The 24,108-nt window shown below is 44.1% G+C and overlaps 1 protein-coding gene across 2 annotated transcripts in view; it reads left to right on the plus strand.

Moving 5' to 3' along the window:
• The window catches only part of PLEKHG1 (pleckstrin homology and RhoGEF domain containing G1), a 255,150-nt gene that overhangs the window by 221,865 nt on the left and 9,177 nt on the right, over positions 1–24,108 (plus strand). For both annotated transcript variants that reach the window (XM_055433820.2, XM_055433816.2), the window contains exons 8-16: positions 376–507; positions 2,901–3,083; positions 3,175–3,270; positions 3,454–3,540; positions 9,282–9,315; positions 12,575–12,661; positions 14,315–14,353; positions 15,811–15,833; positions 22,056–23,676. In XM_055433820.2, the coding sequence (XP_055289795.2) occupies positions 376–507; positions 2,901–3,083; positions 3,175–3,270; positions 3,454–3,540; positions 9,282–9,315; positions 12,575–12,661; positions 14,315–14,353; positions 15,811–15,833; positions 22,056–23,676 (2,302 nt within the window). The remainder of the gene's footprint in view (positions 1–375; positions 508–2,900; positions 3,084–3,174; positions 3,271–3,453; positions 3,541–9,281; positions 9,316–12,574; positions 12,662–14,314; positions 14,354–15,810; positions 15,834–22,055; positions 23,677–24,108) is intronic.

The raw sequence follows: 24,108 nt of genomic DNA on the forward strand, positions 1-24,108 counted from the left end.
GAGAACTGTATACATTGGCCACCAGGAATTTCAGAAATCTCCAACTGTAATATCAACTCTCCTATCTCCTACAATCACCCTGATGTCTCTGTGAGACTTAATGGCCTGTATAATTGTTTCATCATCCTTGTCAAATTCCTCCTTGTCAAATTCTAATCAACTTCCATCTTTCCTAACTCCATTTTTATTCATTCTTATCGTTTCTTTGCAGGTTTTTCCGGTAGTTATCTCAAGATCTTAAGGAAAGATCGTAGTGTGTATATAAATAAGCAAAAATAAAATGAGAAACTCATCATAGAAGTACCATTTGTTTCAGTGAATATATTTAAAAAAATGAAAATAATTAGTGTTTCTTTGTTGTTTGATTTGTTTTAGGAAATAGAAAATCACCTTGACAAGGACACAGAGGGCTACGATGTGGTGCTTGATGCCATAGACACGATGCAGAGAGTAGCCTGGCACATCAACGACATGAAGCGGAAGCACGAACACGCCGTCCGCCTGCAGGTGAGGCTCAGGGTGGCAGTGTCTGGTGAGCCATTGGCCTATTGCTTGCTACCATTTCCCAAATCAGATGTCAGGTCTGATCAGTGTTGCAGGTCACCAAGGTCTTTATCATAGATCTCGCTTAGAAAGATCAGGACAAAATAAAAGAAAAGATTAGGCCATCAATAATACTGATCATTGTTGAATGTAGTTATTATGACTCAGGGAACTCAAACTGGGGCTCTGTGATGACCTCGAGGGATGGGATGGGGTGGGAGGTGGGAAGGAGGTTCAAGAGGAAGGGGGACATACGCACACCTATGGCTAATCCATGTTGATGTATGGCAGAAACAAATATAATATTGCAAAGTTGTTATCCTTCAATTACAAATAAATAAATCCCTGGGTCAGGAAGATCCCCTGGAGAATGGAATGGCAACCCACTCCAGTATTCTTGCCTGGAGAATTCCATGGACAGTGGAGCCTGACAGGCTACAGTCCATAGGGTCACAAAGAGTCAGACACGACTGAGTGTCCAAACTGTTAAAGGGTTTTAAGCCTCTATTCCTCTGTCACTAATTCATGCAAAGTCATGAGACGGTGAACATGTGGTGACGGGGCAGAGGGCTCAGGAAGGACTAAGTCCAGAGCCAGGTCCTTAGCAGCTTTCCTGGGGAGGGGATGTCACCGCCGCATTTTAGATCCCTCACTTTTAAAATGAGACACATTTGCTAATGCCCCTTCCATCATCACTGTATTTAGCTCTGAATTTCTGGGAACTTTGGATAGATGCTAAGTCAGTGACCATGTCCTCGGCACCTTAGAAGATGCACTGTTTAAAAACTGAAGGTTGTTTGTGCTCAGACACTAGGCCGAGGCTCTTGGTTGTCCCCGTCGTAAAAGAAAAGCCCAGTGTGACTCCATGCTGTGCAGAGCGCCTGCATTCAGCTTGGAGGGGAGAAAACCATGTCCTTTGGCCCATACATTCGAACAGAACTCTAGGTTTCAGCTACATGCAGCCAGAGGGTAGTCATTGACTGTCAAAAATCAAAGGAAGAGGACATTCTAATCTTCCAGGCCATATCTGCTTTGTGTAAGCAATAATAAAGGCTTTCATGCTTCATCACTGAAGTGTTCTGTGAACATAATGTCAGCTAGATATTCAGAAATGGCTCAATGACTGCTTTTTCATAGCTTCGGAGTCTATCTGGCAGTCTGAAGACACCACTAAATCAGTCTCTGGTTCTGAATCACCTCCATTTGTACCTTCGACTTAAGAATTTTCGAGTGGTTTTGTGGGTTGCTTAATTCAATGCTGTTTTTTAATATTTTCATTTTTCCAAAATAACAAAATCCATTTTCTTTAAAAAATTAATATGGGCATACAATGTATCTCAAAGAAGCTTCAAAGTCAGGGTATCCATTTTTATTTATCAAGTTCCATTAAAAATTCAATGGGGGACTTCCTTGGTGTTCCAGTGGTTAAGAATCTGCCTTCCCATGCAGGGGACATGAGTTCGTCCCTGACCAGGGAACTAAGATCCCATATGCCAAGGGGCAACTGAGCCCACACAGCCCCGGGGACTACTGAACCCATGAGCCACAGCTAAGACCCGATGCAGCCAAAAAACAAAAACACAAGCACACTGGTGAAGGAACGCTCATTTCCTTCCCCCGATGAATGGGACTAGTGTCAGAAAATTTCTGAGAAGATGTATCTTGCGTGAACTTCTACCAGTTTTCGTTATGGGTTACTTGTATGTGGTGTGGCTTCAATTTCTGGAAGAAGGTTTTTACGTCAGTAGCTCTGAAGGTTTTTGTCCAAAAGGTAAGGGATGAGCATATCTTGGGAAGGATGGTGAGAGGGTCACACACCAGCAGCCTCTACCTGGCTTCTGAAAGACAATCTCACTGCCTTAGTAGAGGGATTGTTGCAGGAAGGGAGGAAGTAATTAGCAACTTGTCAAATAACACCTTGGTTAAGTTCTATTAACCCTTAAGTGACACCAGCCCTAAATGTAGATTTATGTCGTGGACATCAGACACCACTCAGGACCCTGAGACCCTGCCGCAGGTATTTGAACCCCATTCCTGACGCTCAGTGGGCTTCCCAGGTGGTGCTAGTGGTAAAGAAGCCACCTCCCAAAGCCCGAAACATAAGAGGCACTTTCGACCTCTGGGTTGGGAAGATCCCTGGAGGAGGGCATGGCAACCCACTCCAGTATTCTTGCCTGGACAATCCTGTGGACAGAGGAACCTGGCGGGCTACCATCCATAGGGTTGTAGAGAGTCGGACACGATTGAAGGAACTCAGCATGCACACACCCATCAAAGCTCAACAAACAGGCCCCTGTGTCCTCCCTGCCTTGCCCTCCCACCTCCTGTTTAATTACAGGGAATGTTCACTCTTTCAGGAGATACAGAGTTTGCTCACCAACTGGAAGGGGCCAGACCTGACCAGCTACGGGGAGCTGGTGCTCGAAGGGACCTTCCGCCTCCAGCGGGCCAAGAATGAGCGGACGCTCTTCCTCTTTGACAAGCTGCTGCTCATCACCAAGAAGAGAGATGACACGTTTACATACAAAGCCCACATCCTGGTAGGCCTGAGTGGGCATCCCGGGTGGGGACTGGGGGCGCTGGTTCCACTCCCTTGCGAGCCTGCCTCGCCCTCTGTGCTCGCCCCTCCAGTGCGGCAACCTCATGCTGGTGGAAGTGATCCCAAAGGAGCCCCTGAGCTTCAGCGTCTTCCACTACAAGAACCCCAAGCTGCAGCACACAGTTCAGGTACCAGTGTCCCCTTGCCTCCCTGTGAGGCTCACCCTCATGCATGATGAGCGTCACGTGTCTGACGGCCTTTCCACAGCTTTCTGGCCACCCTGTGTGTGTCCCGTCTGGTCAGAGTTCCTAGGAGTGGCCGTGTCTTGTGAGAGTTAGGGTTGCGTGACTGTCCACCTCTCCTCCTGGTAGGCGAAGTCGCAGCAAGACAAACGCCTGTGGGTTCTGCACCTGAAGAGGCTGATCCTGGAGAATCATGCGGCGAAAATTCCAGCTAAGGTAAGACCATGAGGGCAGCAAACGATAAAATGAAAGGAATTCAGGTCTCAGGAAGACAGCCTGATGGGAATAAACGTGTACTTTCAAAATGAAGACTGTTGAAAGAGAGGCCACATAAGGGAACAGCTGCACCAGCCATTCATACTGAAAAGATTCTTATGCAGAGAAACTCTGCAGAGAGTTTTTGGTTCGTTAACGTTGTTGTTGTTTGAAAGAAGAAAAATAAGGGAAAGATTGTAAAAAAAAAATTTTTAGAGCGCTAGTAGAAAATAAGGGAGTTATGAGAATTATTCAGTACTGTGCTAAGCACCTAGGGTAAATAAAGCTGGCTTAGGTTCTGTGGAAAGCAAGACCCAGACTTGGTTGCGAAGGAATCTGCAGACAAGGGAGCTAGTCATATAAATGATGAACTGTTCGCTAAATATGATGAATTAATAAGAGATAACCAAGTAATGTAGACAAGGAGAGTATTCAAGTTTATGGTCGAGTGAGGAGAGGAAAGAAAATGCGTTTTACCTCAGTCTTGGCGGATGAGGAATAATTTTATTAAACGGGGAAAAGAACAAGGGAAACCAAGCTGAGAGAACAGCATGAACAAAAAACAAAGAGGTGTGAAAAGGGGCCCTGTGTTAAACAGCCCGCAGACTGTACTTGAATGGAGGTCCTCAAATTGAATGGTTGAGTTCTCAGGAGATGGAGTAGGAGGTAAGATTAGGGAAGTGGAAAGCAGTCAGCTGACCTTTGAAGGCTTTGAACACACACACTGAGGAACCTGGATTATTGTAGGGGGAAGCTCCTGAAGGTTTTGGAGGGAGGGGATGGTCTGTACTGTGTTCTGAGAGTGTCACTTTGGGGGCAGTGTGATGGGTAAGCTGGTGGAGTGTCACTGGCAGCTGGAAAAGAATTGTCAGGTCTCCATGGTGGGCTAGAAAGGAGAAAAGGAGCACTCCCAGGGAGCATAAGAGGAGGAGGAGAGGCAGTGTAAAGAGGAGAGGGAGAAATGAGTCAAGGATGAGTCAGGTGTTGGGCCAAGAGGATGGGCCAAGACCGGCTGCCAGGGAGAGGAACCGGTTGGATGACCCTGAGAGGGAGGCATGGTGGCCCATGTGTAGGGGCAGTTCAGCTGCAGGAGAGATGCAGGTCTCTCCACCCTGGCAGTCACCAAAGCCTGGAGATTTGATCGGAGGGCCCACGCAAATGCATAACGTGAAGACAGACCCTTGGGAATCCAACATCTAAGTGCTCGGCAAAGGGCGGGGGATTTGGAGAAGAACCAAAGAGTGGCCAAATGAGGCAGTGAGAAAACCAAAGGAGAAAGTGTGGTAGGAAAGGAAGGCAAGAACCTCCTGAGAAAGAATGGAGTAACCGCCTCAAAGGCCACAGAGCTGACAACAGATTCAAACGGAGAAGCAGATACTAGGTTTGGCAACTAAGAGAGAAGGCGGAGAGAGAGCAGAGGGTTGAAGAGAAATGAGGGACAGACTGGGTGTGACCTTCTTGTTTTAAACAAAGTTCAGAAGGGACAAACAGTGGTAGTCTGAGGAGAGGTAAGATCGAAGGAAGACACTTTGCCCTCATGAAGAATGTCGTGGGCATGTGGGCTGAGGGGATGAGGAAAGGTGACAGGAGACAGGAAAGATCAGAGATCGGGCACTCCTTGGGATGTGACTCTGGGGAGATGGAAGGATAGGGACAACCTTAATCCAGAATCTGGGGTGGGGGTGTGTACTGTAAATATAGTCTAACAAAAGCCTTAGATTGTGAATATAATGATGGGAACTCAAAACTTACTATTTGCTGAAAAAAGATGCAAGAACTGCTAATGCACACCTCCATATATGAAAACATGGCTTTATCAAGCTTGTAAAAGCTAAAACTAATTCCCTTGGTCTTAGGAACCAAATATTGGTGCAACTCTATATAAAATTAACAAATCCATTCACCTTCTCTATACCAATTACACTTTTTATATTAACTTTACCAGTAGGTGTAGGGGTTAGTCTTGTCAAGAGTCAGAAACATCTTCCCTCAGCTGGGGGAAGAAGAAAAATAAAGAGAGGATAAACTTTGAGGTGGACTTGAGAGAGCTTAAAGGGTTTGCCTTCACTACAGTTGCTGGTGACAGCATCTGCTGGGTGAGTGGAAGCAAAGATGGGGCCAGGTGTCCAAGGGCAAGTGGAGAGATTCAGAGCACGTGCTTGAGAACGTAGACTAAGGACTTCCCTGGTGGTCCAGGGGCTAAGACTCTGTGCTCCCAATGCTGGGGGCCTGGGTTTGATCCCTGGTCAGAGAAATAGATCCCACGTGCTACAATTAAGAGTTCCTATGCCACAACTAAAGATCTTGGATTCAGCAGTGGAGGTCAGAGATACCATGTGCCATAGCTAGGACCTAGTGAAGCCAAATCAATAAATAAATGTATTAAAAAAAAAAAAAAAAAACCACGGGCTAGAAAGTCAGTAGGGATGACTACAGTCATCTGTGAAAGGAATCTGGACCCCACTGAGGCTGACCACCACGAACCAATGTGATGACTCAGCAACTTCGAAACTAGTATGAAGAACCCTGGCACACATGGGTTGCCCAAGGCTGGAGACCAGCAGCGCAGTGAGGGGAAAGGTTAACAGGGAAGGCACAGTGCTAACCGGTATCCAACCTGCAGTGACTGAGCATAATTCCCAGGCTGAGTGGAGCGTGAAACCAACCAGGGAAACAGGTGCCTGTTGAAGGATAAGTCAGAGAACTGGTTCAGCAAGAGTCCTGGTGCAGAGATGGAAATACAGAGATCTGTCATTGAAGGAGGGATTTTTGGAGTCCTACCTGCAAGGGAGGGCACTTCTGGGTGATGATAAGGGTCTGGGGGCGACTGTGATTAGGCGCTGCTTGCTGTTCTAGAGTGGAGGGAAAGGTTAGATGTCCTAAAGGATATGAAGATCCATGCGTATGGAGAAGGGGTCTATGCTGGGGCAGGGAGGAGGCAAGTAGAGCAGTAAATGGGATGATGCTCATGAGGGCAGAACTGGGTGGGAAATGACACGATCTGAGATTTCTGAGAGAGAAAGTCTGTTTGCTCTTTGCATACTTTTTAAAAAATCTTTGACGCTTGTCCTCAGGGGCTGTCAGCAGCGCTTCTGTGCCCAGGAAATGAATCTGCATGGGTGTGGGCTCTGACTGAGGCATGAGTCTCAGCTCATCAGGGCGTTTTCCAAGGGGTCAGGTAACTCACACAGAGAGGTGAATGCGTTTTCTTCATACTTAATCATTTATTTGCTGGCCTCGTCTCTTGGAATGCCCTTCTGAGCAATGGCAGGTGCCGTTGATAAGCCCCACCTGTTGTTCACCTGTCCCTGGGAAAATCAAAACTGCCAAAGGGGTTCTGAAAGGCAGTTATTGGCCATTACAAAATGAAGCTGGCTTACAGAACTTCCTCTTTCTCCCACACTACGGGGTGTGTATTCCAAGCAGCTTTCCCTTCTAAAATAATAGAGCCATGGTAGAATTGTACTTTTTTGTCCCTGACCCTTTTAGGATGTAAACAGTCTATTTTTTCAGCTACAAATGCTTGAGCACCATACAGTGTGCTGAGTACTTGATATGCTTATTTCTTCCTTTTAGCAAAATACCTTCTGCTCAAGGTCTTGTTCTCCCCATTCTAGAGGAATAAAATCAGAGGCTCAGAGATGGAAAGTAAACTGCCCTAGTTTATGCAAGTAGGACTACTTTATGCAATCTGGACTGAGTCCAGATTCAAACCCAGTTCTGCCTGGCCCCAAAGATGGTCTTAACTACATTGTTCCAGGGAAAATGAAAGCACTCTTATTTACTATGTTATATCCTCTATAAGGTTATGATAATTTTCTATCTTATTTAAGCAGAATTATTACTAATTTGAATTTTTCACTTTTCTCAAGACTATTTCTTAAATTATTTTCTTAACGCTTTCAAAATCTATTTACTCTTATTAAATAAAATGCATAATGGAAAAAATATCAAAAAATGTATCATTGTTTTACTATTTAACAGCTTAAGAAGTTGGGTTCCTCCTAAAGAGTCAACACAACTTAGCAACTAAACATACAACAAAGAACAAAACCTCCTCCTGGTCCTTTAATTCTGTGATGGTCCTTGACTGACCCCTAGTGGAAAATGTGGGAATAGTACTTTTTTATATTAAATGTCAAAGCAAGAAATGAAAATACAAAGTTCTTAAAGTCAAGCTTATAAATATCAAGAAACTTCCTGGAAGTTAGCCGTATGGTCCATCTATATACGTGGTATATACACTAACTTTTGTCCAGATTAATTGGGAATAAGGTGCAGGTAGAAACTGTTGAATTTTCTATATACACATGGTTCTGCAAATGCCCTTCACAGAAATTGAGCTAACATTTGTGTCTAAAATTAACTTGACTAGTAACCTCAAACTATGAATGTATGGTAAAAATATCAGTGTTATTAAAAAAAACTAAACATCTGTTTTCTCAAAATTAAGGTGACTGCATCAAGGCTTTTTTTTTTTTTTGATTGCCACTTAGCCTAGACATTTTTACTGTGATGTCACATACTGAGACAAAGTAAAATTATTCTGTAAGTTATTCTTAGCATAATATTTGTAGGCTCAGTCACACTACCTTGAAAAATGAAAATGACGTTCAAGATGCAAGAAAGCCTACCTTATTTATTTTCTTCTTTGAATCCTCAGGCAAAATAATTCATGTTAAGGCCATTAACTTATCTTTTAATCGTTCCCTAAACATTGATAACATTCATAACCAAAACAAGCCTCAAAGCAATAAACTTCAGAAGCTCAGGGTTGAGGTGGGGAGAAGGATGTATGTAGAGGAAGCAAGAGTCAAGGTTATCAGGGTCAGTCCCCTGCGGGAGTAGATGGTAACTAACTGGGTTAAATGGCTGTCAGTTGCTACCAGTAGCAAGTATGAAAGGTGGGTCCTATCTGACCATCTTCAGGTTGAGGGAACTTAAGCAGAAATGTGAGAGCACCTGCCTAGTTAAGAACAAGAGCTGGATCACAGACTATGTCCTCCAGGGCTCCTCTCCCACACTGCGGCTCTTTTACCCCCTCGGGAGATTCCAGGGCACACAGAAGAGATGGTGGCGCAGGCATGCTGCAGGGGGCTGGGGGAGTCAGCCGATAAGTGCACCATATCTGGAGGGAGGAAAACATAGGAACCGTCCAGCAACTAGTTTGCATTCAGCTCAGAAGAGTGATCGTGCCCCGGTGATAGGAGGAGGGCTGGTGGTGTAGGCTCTGTTCCTTGAACCTTTGATTGCATAGACTGAGATTGGATTCAATAGACCAGGGTTGCGTAGAAGGAATCTAGATTGTATGATCAGCTGCTCAGCCAAGGTATGGATCCTTTAGTGAAAGTGTCTTTGTCTCTTTCCCTCTTCTTTCCCTTCCTCCTCCTCCTCCTTGTCTTCTCCCCCTCAACCCCTACCTTCCCTCCTTTCTTCCTTCCCTTTTTCCTTTCCTGGTGGAGGCTGTAAATTTAGCCCTGGGGCACCAAAGGGACAGCATCTACCACCCACTTGAGGATGCTCAACTGTTTGAATCCCTTGAACTCTGCATTAGTGACTAAAAGAAAGGAGTTTTAGTTTTATAAAAACTTTTCAAAAACCACTCATCCCAGTGGGATAAAATCTGTCTTGGGACTGGTAGTTTAAAAAAGGAGCAAACAAAACAGGTCTTTGTAATGATAACTACATCTTCTTTCTTTCAGGCCAAGCAAGCAATACTTGAAATGGATGCCATTCGTAAGTTTTGTTTTCTTACACAATTTGAAATCTCGTCGTCTACTTGTATCTATCACATTTTCTATCTTCAGGTTTACAGATGTCAGTTGTCCATGGTGAGATGTCAAAACCCAGTTGTAAGAAAGTATGGGGTCTGTAAGAAAGTCTGTGTGGGGTCGCACAGAGTCGGACACGACTGAAGCGACTTAGCAGCAGCAGCAGTAGCTCTCTCATCACTGTTGTAACAGACAGAGCCAGCCGGACAGTATACTCTCTTTTCAACCCATTGGCTTCTTTCTCCGTTGATTTTTCCTGGTTCATCTGTGAGCCCGCCAATGGCTCATCACATGTCTCCACATCAATTCACAACAAGCTCTGTTTCCAGGATCACCTCTTACCCCACCTCCATCACCACCCAAACAATGAAGGTCTCACAATGCATTTCCCACATCACCCCATGAGCGAAAAATATATTGATTATCTGTAAGAATCACACTAACTCGATAGGTGTTTGTTCCTGATACAGCTCACATTTCAATTTACAACTGCCCCACACATGTGACTGTGTCTTACACTTCTCATAGCAGGCAGAGAATAAATACAAGTGAGATCTTTCCAATAAAATAAGACCGGTCCAAAGCACTTATCACATCCTTGTTACTGCCCAGGTTAAACAGACTTTAAAAAGAAGCAATAGCTTCAAAGACTTACAGCCAAGTCTGACAAAAACTTTTACTGAAAACTTCCTGCTTTTGAGGAATCTTTCCCCAAGTACAAACACTAATTCACTTACACAACACCCTCTCTTCCTCCTAGCCTGCTGGTTGTTAATCTCCAGCAGGGAAAGAAATGAAACGTTACTGAAATAAAGAAATGAGCACCGGCATTGAGATTCCCATTGCACGCCCACTGGACCACACCAGGAAATAATGCAAGATGACCCACCAGAGAGCTCGGCTGGGGCTCACTGCCCTGTGTTCTCTGAAGCCACTTATTTTATTCAGGAAAAATCTCTTTAAGATTCTTTTTTTTTTTTTTTTTGAGGTATAGTTGATTGGTGGCTTAGATGGTTAAGAATCTTCCTGCAATGCGGGAGACCCAGGTTTGATCCCTGGAGAAGGGAATGGCAACCCACTCCAGTATCCTTGCCTGGAGAATCCCGTGGACAGAGGAGCTTGGCAGGCTACAGTCCATGGGGTCGCAAAGAGTCAGACACAACTGAGCAACTAACACACTTCCATAGCTGGTTTTCAGTATATCATTTCCAGGTACACAACAGTGATTCACAGTTTTAAAGATTTTATTCTATTTGTAGTTATTATAAAATATTGTCTGTATTCCCTGTGCTGTACAATATATTCAAACAGCTGATTTATTTTATCATTGTGCACATAATACATATGGGCACTCTGAAGAGAAGGTGAGGTCACGGGTGGGCATGTGAGAATGAGGAGGGAAGATGGAGAAAGATGGGGATCCAGAGGGGTCAGCTGTTCAATCCGTCTCTGTGGCACCATGGGCTAGTGAGTTCGGCTGTTAATCGAAAGGTTGGTGGTTTGAGCCCACCCAGAAACGCTGTGTTTGGGCTTCCCAGGTAGTGCTAGTGGTATTAAAAAAAAGAAGCCCACCTACCAATGCAGGAGATGAGAGACACTGGTTCGATCCCTGGCTTGGGAAGATTCCCTAGAGGACGGTATGGCAACCCACGCCAGTATTCTTGCCTGGAGAATCCCATGAACAGAGGAGCCTGGCAGGCTACAGTCCATAGAGCCACAGAGTCAGACATGACAGAAGTGACTTAGTACAGCTGTTCAACATGACCAGCTACATTTGACGACATTGTTTATTTATGCCCAGACTCTGGGTTAGCTCTTGGACACCAACAAGGATGTACTGTATGGCACAGGGAACTCTGCTCAGTGTTCTGTGGCAGCCTGGGTGGGAACGGGGCTGGGGGGAATGGATACATGTATGTATCCATGTGTCGGTGAGTAGCTGTGCTGTGCGCCTGAAACTATAGCATTGTTAACCAGTTATGCTCCAATATAAAAAAAATTAAAAATACGGATAAATTACACAGATAGTAATAACACATTCTTTTTTAAAAAAAAATGAGGCTTGAGACCTGAGTATAATTAACAAAGAAGAAATAAATAATCCTCAAAAATAAAAAAGATTCTCTGAGCACACAGAATGCTGGCAAGTCTCTAACTGGCGTCCTGTGCCTCTCTTAGAGGCCAGGTCTAGCCACAGCATCCCAGCCTAGGAAAATTACCCCACTTGCTGTATCCTGACTTTGATCTCAGCTGGCTGTGAATATAATAGGCCAGTCCATTGGACCAAATGACCTCATTTGGATACCTTTGACTCTGACATTGAAGTCTGTGTGGTCTTTATAATCCTCAGAACTTTCTCACACTTCAGACAGACCTAAAGATGCTTAACCTCAGTTTGAAGAATACCCGTCTGTAGCTATGTCCTAAAACTGTTTATCCTCAAGTTTCAGGGTGCAGATGGTCATTGAATATGCTGCAATACTTTAGGCTTAGACCAGATTTTCTTAATCCAAAGTCTGTGTACGCCTTAGATGAAATGAAATGAAAATCCCTTTTCTGAGAAGAGAGCTTAAACCATTTAAACTGTGTCTAGAAAAATGTGGAGGACAGCTTCCATGGGGTCAAGAAGGGCTTTCTCCAGGCAGTTGGGCCTTGACAGGGTGTCTGTTGTGGCCCTTTGCTGCAGTTACTCAGGGGCCTTGTTTTTTTTATTTTAATGGAATTGTCTGACCCCTGTGGGTCTCAGAGTTGCACGTGAGTCAAAATGGGTGCCAGAAGTGACCACGCCTTTCACATTTGAACTAACTTTCTAGGAAGGGGAAAGCCAAAGGTTGTAGCTCTTTCTGCCAGAGAGTGAAAAAAGTAGTAGTTAGAACACATGTGAGTGCCTGGGGTGTGGGAGGGGTGGAAGTGGGGAATGTGGTTTACCTTGCTAACACTCTCCTGCAGGTCCCACAGTAAACACAGTCTCGAGATGCATATTCAACCCCGGTTACGGAGGGAGAGATTCTACCATATCTGATGAAAAAGAAATCCACAGATACCCAGGACAAGTCCTACCCGTTTTCTGAAAAGTCACGGAACACTGCATTCTTTTTTTTTTTTTATATATTTATTTTAATTGGAGGCTAATTACTTCACAGTATTGTGGTGGGTTTTTCCATACATCTCCGTGGATCAGCGTGGAACACTGCATTCTTATAGACACCTGTGGTTCTTTACAGATTACCCAGGCTTCTGTTACAGTCCCGAGGGAGAGACTTGTGGCTCTCGAAATGGCTCTGCTCCGTATCGGCTGAGAAGGAAATCTGGTAAATACGATATAATAAAAATTAAATAATTTGAGGGCACTAGTAATGAAAGTCCCTTTCAGTTAGACAAAAAGGTATTTTCTTTCTGGTTTTTGAACATATCACCAGTTTGATTATCTTTGACGCTCTCAAGCTTTGGTTCTAAAAGTCCTTCTACTTAACTCTCAATTTTTCAATGACTATAAAACATGTCAATCAACTAAGTTCACTTTGTATAGCCTTTTACCACTAGCATGCCGGTGTTTAAATCCTACTTACTGGCGCTGGTGAAAAATTGTATCCTGTAAATGACATATACCAAAGCTACTTCAAATCTAAAATTTTAATACACATCTGCTAAACTAGACTTCTTGTGGTATCCCCTTAGCACTCAGATTTTTTTTCATTTAAGTCGGCATGTACTAAGTTCCTGATTTCCTACATTGTGCTAAGAAAATGTAAGAATAATGCCCATGATTTCTGCTTGCAAGGAGTTCGTAGCCTAGTGGGAGAGCCAAAAAAGGTTGAACAGATAGCAGTTCATACAATGGAGTTTGTAGAGATTGAATGGAAGTTTTGAAAAGGGGGGAGACAGACAGGTGAGCCCTCTAGGAAGGACAGAAGACCAGACAGAGCAGAGGACCAGGACCCCAGGTAGAATCTGGAGAGACTGATGGTCTGGGGACAACACATTGCAAAGGCCCTGAGACTTGAGCCAGTGCACCTTAGATCAGACTGCTATTGCCACTTGTTTGGCCTTGGCTGCAAGGTGGACAAGGTAAATGGAAGATGTGACTGGAGTTGCAAATCAGGGCCTGATTATGAAAGGCTGAGTAGGTCAGGTAGAGGGTTTGAACTTGATTTTGCAAGCTGTGGAAGGATTTTAATCAATGAGATGTTTTCCTTTTAAAAAGAGAATTCTGGCTCGATGTGGAAAATGAAGTAGGCAGGGACAGTGGGCAGGAGGCTGTTCCTCTAGTCTGGGTGAGAGATGCTAAAGGTTTGGAATAAGACAGTGGTAACTGGGATGGAACATCAATAGGATCCTGCAAGATTGTGATGGAAGAAAATGGGAAGAACTTAAAATGATGTCCTCGTCACTAAGTAGGGAAGATAACATGAATGACAAACTAGAAATACAGATGGAGGAGCAGCTGTGGGGGAGACTGGCGAGCTGAGACTGGAATATGCTGAGTTTGCTGGGCATGCTGGGGACATGTCAGATGGACAGTTGGCCTGTGAGGTCTGAGGTTTGGCACAGGGCTCTGGCAGAAGATTGAACATAATCCTCTTATGGGGGTACTTAAAGCTGAGAACATTGTGCTTCTGTGGGTTGGGTTGGTTTTCTGTTAGGCGACTCCAGATTGCATAGCTTAGTGTTCATCCTACAGTTTTGATAGAGTGAATATCTTGCCAAGTATCTCTAAGCAATCAGGATTTAGGTGAATTTGGGTGGCAGAGGATGAGATGGGTAGCTAGCATCTCTGACTCAATGGACATGAATTTGAGCTAACTCCAGGAGATAGCAGAGGACAGAGGAACCTGGTGTGCTGCAGTCCATGGGGTCGCAAAGAGTTGTATATGACTTAGTAACTGAACAATAATAATTACTTGTAAAGAAAAAAAATCTTGATTTGGTTTTACAAATGATGCTGGCCTTACTTTTTCTCCCAGAACCTTCCTCAAGATCACATAAAGTTTTGAAGACCAGCGGTAAGTCCTAAAATCGCTGCTTTTTTTTTTTCATTCCTGTTGATACCATGAAGTCACACAATATAAAGAAAAATCAACACCAGATGAATTACAGCCTAGCAGGTTTGATTAACGTCTATCAGTAATACTTCCCCGTTATAAAATGTTAAGCTGAATGATATAAAATGTTTGTAGTATAGATAACAGTGGATATAAAATGATTAATGCTTGTGAATATTGATGTAAGAAATCCCATTAATTAAAAAGACAAAGGACTTCTATTCTGAAGGCGGATAATATAATCCAGCAGAAACACAAACTGCCAATAAAATTTACAAATGGTCACTCACATTAGTAATCAGAAAATCATACATATACATGAGAAAAACAGAGGTGAGAGAGCTGTGGGCTTGGCCAAAAGAAGAGAAAAACAGGCACTCTGAAGCTATCGGTGTATACATTTCTGCAGTGATTTAGGAGCAAAATTTATTAATGCCCACTTAAATTGTAAATGCGCATTTTCCCTTGAACCAACAATTTCATATTTTTCACTTGTATATGTTTCACAATGTACACTTCCTGTGTAGGCATACTCACCCAGGGTGCACACATTTATGAGTATTTGTGTTCTTTTGTTTTTAACAGGTACCACATCATAAATACACCCATCTAGTGAAAAATTAATTAAAAAGTTATAAATCCCAGAACACTACATGGAATGTTCTGCCGCTGTTACAAAGAATGACATTCATATCTGTCTGATAGGCTTCTGCACATATATTTAGTGGGAAATGCAGTGTCACATATTGCACCCTTATTATAGAAACAAAAACACTGCGGGGCAGGGGCGGGGCGGGCACAGGACCTGGAAAGACAAACATCAAACTTCTGTGATTGGGGTTGCCTCTGTGCGGTTGAATTTGTGGAGCAGGTTCAATCACTTTTTACTTTACACGCTTCTGTAATTAACGCATAAAGATGAGACACACATGATCTGGGTATCTATGAGGATGCAGCTAGTAAGTCTCTCCCCACAATTCCCCTTGCACCGTCCTTAGCACAGAGCCAAGGTGACCCTTTTGATCAATGCTATACCTTCCTGTTACAACGGATAAAATGTTTAAAAATTAACAAGTATAATCTTATGTTTAAATGATTTTCATGTGTATTTTTTTCAGGTTATATATATTTTGAGGGGAAGCTTTTGAAACTTAATATGCATTAGTCCATTGCTCTCTCAGGGATTAAGGAAGGTACTTAACACTCACATGTATGTCAAGTTGTTATATATAGTACAGGATATGTAACTTGGGTAACTGAGTGGTATTTTCTGAAAATTAGGTCAAAAGAGCCTTGAAACTGTTGGGTTTCAGTGATTAACAAATTTTAAAGTTCTATAAAATATCAGTGCTTAGCTATGAATGAGATACATTTTTAATCCTCAAACTTTAGAATGTTTTAAATCTTTTGTTTTTCAGAAACGGCACAAGACATCCAAAAGGTAAGTACTATTACATTCCTTGTTTTGAAATGTTTACTTTAGGCACCCTTTATACCTACCTATTGGAGAAGGCAATGGCACCCCACTCCAGTGTTCTTGCCTGGAAAATCCCATGGATGGAGGAGCCTGGTGGGCTGCAGTCCATGGGATCGCTGAGGGTTGGACACAACTGAACGACTTCACTTTCACTTTTCACTTTCATGCATTGGAGAAGGAAATGGCAACCCACTCCAATGTTCTTGCCTGGAGAATCCCAGGGATGGGGGAGACTAGTGGGCTGCCGTCTATGGGGTTGCACAGAGTCAGACACGACTGAAGTGACTTAGCAGCAGCATACCTACCTACCTTTTCCTTAAAAATCTAACCTCCAGTTTATCTTCCAAGTGTAAACAATTACTTTACATGTTGAAGTGGATTTAAGTTAGGACTCTTCCTTATCAACCCTCCCCCCACATCCCCACCCCCAGCTCTATCTCTCAGAACCAAGGCAATGATTTCTTCATCTTTCTGCCCCACCTCTCTGCTCAGAAGCTGTAAAGATACCTTAGGATGTAACACCAGCACAGGCTGTGGGCCACTCCATGTTGCCCTGTGCCTGTGTGCATGTAAGATCAAGGTTCTTGCATGCTGAGTATTCTTTCCTTTATCAAAGCGTCAACCTTCAATCACAAAGATCCCCTTCTAAGAATATGGTCCTGCTGCTGGTATGAGAGGTGTGATCACACGTGGTATAATAAACTTCACTAAATCAAGTTTTGATTTCTCTTCCTCTAATGAACGCTTAGGAGAAGGGGAAATAAAAATGGTATGTTTTATTGGAAGATGTATATTTATATGTATATAAATATGTATATTTATTACCTATAAACAATAAATATTGTATCCTGACCAGAGTGAAGCATGTCCAAAATGCCTACTGATAGATTGGCTTAACTAACAATTCTTAGAGGACCGATCTTGGCTTCTTGCTTTGTGTTTTGTAACAATGTGGCTCTGAAAATCTCCCCCACAACTCCACTTGCCCCACTCCTTGGCACAGGGCCAGAATGACCATGTTAATAAATGATGGATCTTTCAGTTAAGATGTCTAAACATCTAAAAATCGATAGTCTTATCTTTAAATGATTTGCTTAAAATTGGGGCAGGTGGATTCTTTTCAGGTAGTGCATATTTCTGTTTGGAAACTTTTGGAATTGATTCACTGTCCTGAAATATGACATAAGAGATTTTTATACTTTTTAATGTACTTTTAATGTACTTTGTCTTCATAAGCAAACACCAGGTGGCTTTGCAGGGCAGCCAGACTGTGATCACAGAGCAAGCCTGGCTTAGTACCAGGTGGGGAGTAGCTCTATTAGTCCTGGAGATACAATCTCAGGAGCTTCTTGGAAACTTTTATGATAATGATCAAACTAAGTCTCCACGTGGGGACTAACTAAACCTTATGAAATCTGAAGACAAGAAATAAATACAGCACCAATGTGCTTTTTTCTTAGTGGTAAAATTCCATCTCCTAACAAAAATGAATGTATACTAAATGCAGAAAGAGACTCAAGAGATAAAGAGATTAACCTTTCTCCCAGAATGTATACAGAATGTGCATTCCAAAGCATATTATTAAATCTTTAATAGAAAAATAACATTCAGGATAAGATTTTATTCTTACCCTCCCTGATAGACAGACAGGCAGGTCAGTAGGCAGACAGACATATTAGTAGGCGGATATTCCAAGCTTCCATAAGCCTCTTATCCTTATCCATCAGAGGGCAGACAGAATGAAAACCACAATCACAGAAAATTAACCAAACTGATCACATGGACCACAGCCTTGTCTAATTCAATGAAACTATGAGCCATGCCATGTAAGGCCACCCAAGATGGACGGGTCATGGTGGAGGGTTCTGATAAAACGTGGTCCACTGGAGAAGGGAATGGCAAACCACATTAGTATTCTTGTCTTGAGAACCCCATGAACAGTATGAAAAGGCAAAAAGATACATCACTGAAAGATGAACTTCCCAGGTCAGTAGATATGCTACTGAAGATTAGTAGAGAACTAACTATAGAAGGAATGAAGAAATAGAGCCAAAGCAAAAACAACACCCAGTTGTGGATGTGGCTGGTGATGGAAGTAAAGTCCGATGCTGTAAAGAGCAATATTGCATAGGAACCTAGAATGTTAGGTCCATGAATCAAGGCAAATTGGAAATGGTCAAACAGGAGGTGGCAAAAGTGAATATCAACATTTTAGGAATCAGTGAACTAAAATGAACTGGAATGGGTGAATTTAACTCAGATGACCATTATATCTACTACTGTGGGCAAGAATCCCTTAGAAGAAATGGAGTAGCCATCATAGTCAACAAAAGAGTCCGAAATGCAGTATTTGAATACAATCTCAAAACTGACAGAACGATCTCTGTTCATTTCCAAGGCAAGTCATTCAATGTCACAGTAATCCGAGTCTATGTTCCAACCAGTAATGCTGAAGAAGCTGAAGTTGAACAGTTCTATGAAGACCTACAAAACCTTCTAGAACTAACACCCAAAAAAGATGTCCTTTTTCATTATAGGGGACAGGAATGCAGAAGTCGGAAGTCAAGATATACCTAAAGAAACAGGCAAATTTGGCCTTGGAGTACGGAATGAAGCAGGGCAAAGGCTAATAGAGCTTTGCCAAGAGAATGCACTGGTCATATTAAACAACCTCTTCCAACAACACAAGAGAAGACTCTGCATATGGTCAACACCAAAATCAGATTGATTATATTCTTTGCAGCCAAAGGTGGAGAAGCTCCATACAGTCAGCAAAAACAAGACGAGGAACTGACTGTGGCTCAGATCATGAACTCCTTATTGTCAAATTCAGACTTAAATTGAAGAAAGTAGGGAAAACCACTAGACCATTCAGGTATTACCTAAATTAAATCCATTATGATTATACAGTGGAAGTGACAGATTCAAGGGATTAGATCTGATAGATAGAGTACCTGAAGAACTATGGATGGAGGTTCATGACATTGTACAGGAGGCAGTGATAGAGACCATCCTCAAGAAAAAGAAATGCAAAAAGGCAAAATGGTTGTCTGAGGAGGCCTTACAAATAGCTAAGAAAAGAAGAGAAGAGAAAAGGAGAGATATACTCATTTGAATGCAGAATTCCAAAGAATAGCAAGGAGAGATAAGAAAGCCTTCCTCAGAGATCAGTGCAAAGAAATAGAGGAAAACAATAGAATGGGAAAGACCAGATATCTCTTCAAGAAAATTTGAGATACCAAGGTAACATTTCATGCAAAGATGGGCACAGTAAAGGACAGAAATGGTATGGACCTAACAGAAGCAGAAGATATTAAGAAGAGGTGTCAAGAATACGCAGAATTATACAAAAAAGATCTTCATGACCCAGATAACCATGATGGTGTGATCACTCACCTAGAGCCAGACATCCTGGAATGCAAAGTCAAGTGTGCCTTAGGAAGCATCACTACGAACAAAGCTAGTGGAGGTGATAGAATTCCAGTTGAGCTATTTCAAATCCTAAAAGATGATGTTGTGAAAGTGCTGCACTCAATGTGCCAGCAAATGTGGAAAACTCAGCAGTGGCCACGGGACTGGAAAAGGTCAGGTTTCATTCCAATTCCAAAGAAAGGCAATGCCAAAGAATGTTCAAACTACCGCACAATTGCGCTCATCTCACATGCTAGCAAAGTAATGCTCAAAATTCTCCAAGCCAGGCTTCAACAGTACATGAACCGAGAACTTCTAGATGTTCAAACTGGATTTATCCCATCAGAGGAGCCAGAGATCAAATTGCCAACATCCATTGGATCATCCAAAAAGCAAGAGAGTTCCAGAAAAACACCTATTTCTGCTTTATTAACTACGCCCAAGCCTTTGACTGTGTGGACCACAGCAAACTGTGGAAAAGTCTTCAAGAGATGGGAATACCAGACCACCTGACTTGCCTCCTGAGAAATCTGTATGCAGGTCAAGAAGCAACAGCTGAACTGGACATAGAACAACAGACTGGTTCCAATCGGGAAAGGAGTACGTTGAGGCTGTATATTGTCACTCTACTGATTAACTTATATACAGAGTATATCATGCGAAATGCCAGGCTGGAATCAAGATTGCCAGGAGAAATATCAATAACCTCAGATATGCAGATGACATCACCCTTATGGCAGAAAGTGACGAACTAAAGAGCCTCTTGATGAAAGTGAAAGAGGAGAGTGAAAAAGTTGGCTTAAAACTCAACATTCAGAAAACTAAGATCATGGCATCCAATCCCATCACTTCATGGCAAATAGATGGAGAAACAATGGAAACAGTGACAGACTTTATTTTGGGGGGCTCCAAAATCACTGCAGATGGTAACTGTAGCCATGAAATTAAAAGACATTTGCTCCTTGAAAGAAAAGCTATGACCAACCTGGATAGCATATTAAAAAGCAGAGACATGACTTTGCCAACAAAAGTCCGTCTAGTCAAAGCTATGGTTTTTCCAATAGTCATGTTTGGATGTGAGAGTTGAACTATAAAGAAAGCTGAGTGCCAAAGAACTGATGCTTTTGAACTGTGGTGTTGGAGAAGACTCTTGAGAGTCCCTTGGACTGCAAGGAGATCCAACCAGTCCATCCTAAAGAAAATCAGTCCTGCGTGTTCATTGGAAGGACTGATGTTGAAGCTGAAACTCTAATACTTTGGTCACCTGATGCGAAGAACTGACTCATTGGAAAAGACCCTGATGCTGGGAAAGATTGAGGGTGGGAGGAGAAGGGGACAACAGAGGATGAGATGGTTGGATGGCATCACCAACTCAATGGACATGAGTTTGAGTAAGCTCCGGGAGTTGGTGATGGACAGGGAGGCCCTGCATGCTGCAGTCCATGGAGTCGCAAAGAGTCAGACACGACTGAGTGACTGAACTGAACTGAGCTAAATTCCAAGATAATAGATATCCAAGTTTCATTGATCAGTAATGAAAAGTTCTTGTTAATTTGACATTTCCAATAGGTTACTCTAGTGTTTTGACCAGAAAATATGTCCCTGGTACTAATTAGGTTGAACCTGTCTTAACCCCTTCAACTCTTTGAAGCTAATCCCAATACCCACAGAGGGTATCAAAGGGCAGGCCACTCCCTGACTGCACAGTTGAGCTCCATCAGGAAAGGTTCCAAGTTATAAGAGACCCATTGTTCTCTCTGATTAAAAATCATTAGTGTCACTCATATTTACTTCCTAACAGGCATCTAAATATTAATTAATGTATTTTGAAAGAAAGTAAAAATTTCATTAGTTCAAGAGTGGATTAAATTAACTTCCTGAAACAAAGGCTCTTTTGCCTAGAATCTATAAACCAAGGCAGTGCAAGTCAGGGTCATGTAGGTTTGGAGATTTCAAAGAAACTCTCAGAGGGCATAGTCAGATCACTGACAGGGGTGTTTCTGGTACACCAATAACCAGGATGAGACTGCTAAGAATCAAGCCCTAAAAAGAAACCAGATACCGTGGCCCTTGACACCTATATATGTTCATTTTATAATGTTATTTTCTAAGAACATATCAAAGCAATTTGAAGTATCTAACAGTTTTCTGCATTTAGCTGATTCCCTGCAGTGGGGTAAGGTGACCTGGGTTTGTATCCTAGCCTTTCCACTGATGAGGGAGAGTTAAGTTACTGAACCCTAAAAGCCTAAATGTGCTTACTGTGAAAATGGTATGTGCGTGCCTGTTTGCTCTATTGCTTCAGTTGTGTCCAACTCTGCAACCGTATAGACTATAGTCCACCAGGCTCCTCTGTCCATGGGATTCTCCAGGCAAAAATACTGGAGTGGGTTGCCGTGCCCTCCTCCAGAGAATCTTCCCAACCCAGGGATCGAGCCTGCATCTCCTGCAACTCCTGCGTTGCAGGTGGATTCTTTACCACTGACACTGGTACAATCATATCCACTTCAAAGAGTGATTGTGAACATGCAGTTTGGAGAACATCTTCAAATAGCTGAGCCTGTTTCTCAGTAAACATCAGTTCCTGTCCTTTCTGCCCCTACGGCAAAATATCCGATGTGCTTCCAATTCAGTTAAAAATCAACCATGTGTCCTGATGATTTTCTTTAAGAATATCACGTCTAGGGGGAAAGACAATGTGTAAATACGGGAGAATATTCTAAATTACGTGACCTGTGGTGTGTAATTCAATCGGTATGTTTCTCTGCTCCTCAGGTTTCCAGAGAGGAAGGGTCTCCCCAGTTGACTTCAGCAGGGCCCTCTCCTGCCCAGCGGAACAGTCAGCCAAGCAGTTCTACCATCCTGAGCGTGCTTCGTGGGGGCGGGGCCGTCAGAAACATCTGGACAGACCACCAGATCCGCCAAGCCCTGTTTCCCAGGCGAAGGTCACAGGAGAACGAGGAGGATGAAGATGACTATCAGATGTTCCTGCCATCCTTCTCCTCCTCGGATCTGAACTCAGCCCAGCTGTGTGAAGATGGCACTTCTAGTCGACCTTGCAGTTGGCACATGGGACAAATCGAGTCCTCGGAGACCCCCAGCTCCGGCCACAGGGTTGTGCGGCGGGCCAGCAGTGCTGGCGAGAGCAACACGTGTCCCCCTGACATGAGAACTAGGGACAGTGGTGGTTCTCAGTACAGCTCCAGAAGGGAACTGCAGGGTGACCCTAAAACAGAGGGGCGGGACGGGACAACTCCCTACGGGTCCTCTATAGAGTTGACTATAGATGATATAGACCATGTCTATGACAACATAAGTTATGAGGACTTGAAACTGATGGTTGCGAAACGCGAAGATGCTGAAGTCACTCCCCACAAACCAGTCAGGGACTCTGTTCGCCCCAAGAGCACCCCAGAGCTGGCCTTCTCGAAGAGGCCAGCAGGCCCCGAGGAGGAGAGCGCACTGCACCCCAGGAGAGATGGAGGCCCCCCGGGTGGGGAGGCCTGGAACCAAAGTGTGCACGACCTCCAGGTGATGGAGGAGAATGTCTACGACACCATTGCGCTCCCGGAGGCGCCCTCCCGGGGCTTAAAGTGCAGCAGCCCGAAGCGTCCCGCAAGGAGCACCTTCCTGGGCTTGGAGGCCGACTTGGGGTGCTGTGATAGCCTGCGGGCCTCTGCTTCCCAGGACAGCCTCCAGTTCAGCGAGGACGAGGCACCCTACCCCCCAGGCCCCGCCGATAACGATTATCTGAGTTTGCTCTATAACTCCTTCGGCTGCAACTTGGCCCTAGCGGATCGGTCCATCTCCGATAAACTGTCTGAAGAAGTAGATGAAATCTGGAATGACTTGGAAAATTACATCAAGAAAAATGAAGTCAAAGCCAGAGACCGGCTCCTGGCCGCGTTTCCCGTCAGCAAAGATGATGTGCAGGAGCGGGTGCTGGCCGGCAGCGCCCCGGAACTGAGCGCGCGCTCCCCGCTCTCGCTGCCCGCGGGGCGGGCTCTCCTCGCGCCGCCCGGAGACAGGCCCGGGCCGGCCCCCTGCTTCCTGGACCGAGCCCCGGCTCCCAGAGACAGCTCCTGCCTGAGTCTGCACCGGCTGTCGCTGGCCAGTGACCTGCCGCCCGCGGAGAGTCCTTACGATGTGGCCGGCGGCAGCCTATCCCCAGTGGACCCAGAGAACCCTGAGCCCGGGATGGACAGTGTAGACAAGACCAGGAGCAGGGTTTTCCTGATGGCCAGGCAGTACAGTCAGAAGATCAAGAAGGCAAATCAGCTGCTAAAGGTGAAAAGCCCGGAGCTGGAACAGACGCCCGGTAGCCAGCCGCAGAAGCCCGCGCCCAAGGACCTGGCGGCCATCCTAGAAGAGAAGAGGCAGGGTGGGCCCGCCATCGGTAGGTCCCAAGCAGCCCTTCTTCCGACGATCGGCAGAGAGCCGTGCGCAGGTTCTAAATGCCCCTAGCGCTGTGATGATGCTGCCACCCCGATGTTCAATTCTCACAGCGAGACCACAGGCTCACTGACACGCAGACGAAGCACCCACCCCATCACACCAGTGGGTCTGGAGGGGTTCCTGGTGTCTGTGACGTCATCACTCCAGATATACTGTTTGAAGCAGCTTTCTCTAATTTAAGGTTGAAAAATAGTCTTCAGTTTCACTGGTGGCATCTAGAGCTTTTTCCCTGTGCATCAGTGTGTTAGGAGTAGATGGGTAGCGGAGTGAAGAGTTTAAGGTTTGGACACACATGGAATAGGATTGCTTTTTGCTCCAGAATCCCAACAATAATGCCTACTCATCCTAACAAAGACAAAAAGGAGTCCTTTCT

The sequence above is a fragment of the Moschus berezovskii genome, chromosome 10, assembly GCF_049115385.1.
Source record: "Moschus berezovskii isolate FMDL1 chromosome 10, NW_MosBer_1.0, whole genome shotgun sequence".
Lineage (NCBI taxonomy): Eukaryota > Metazoa > Chordata > Mammalia > Artiodactyla > Moschidae > Moschus > Moschus berezovskii.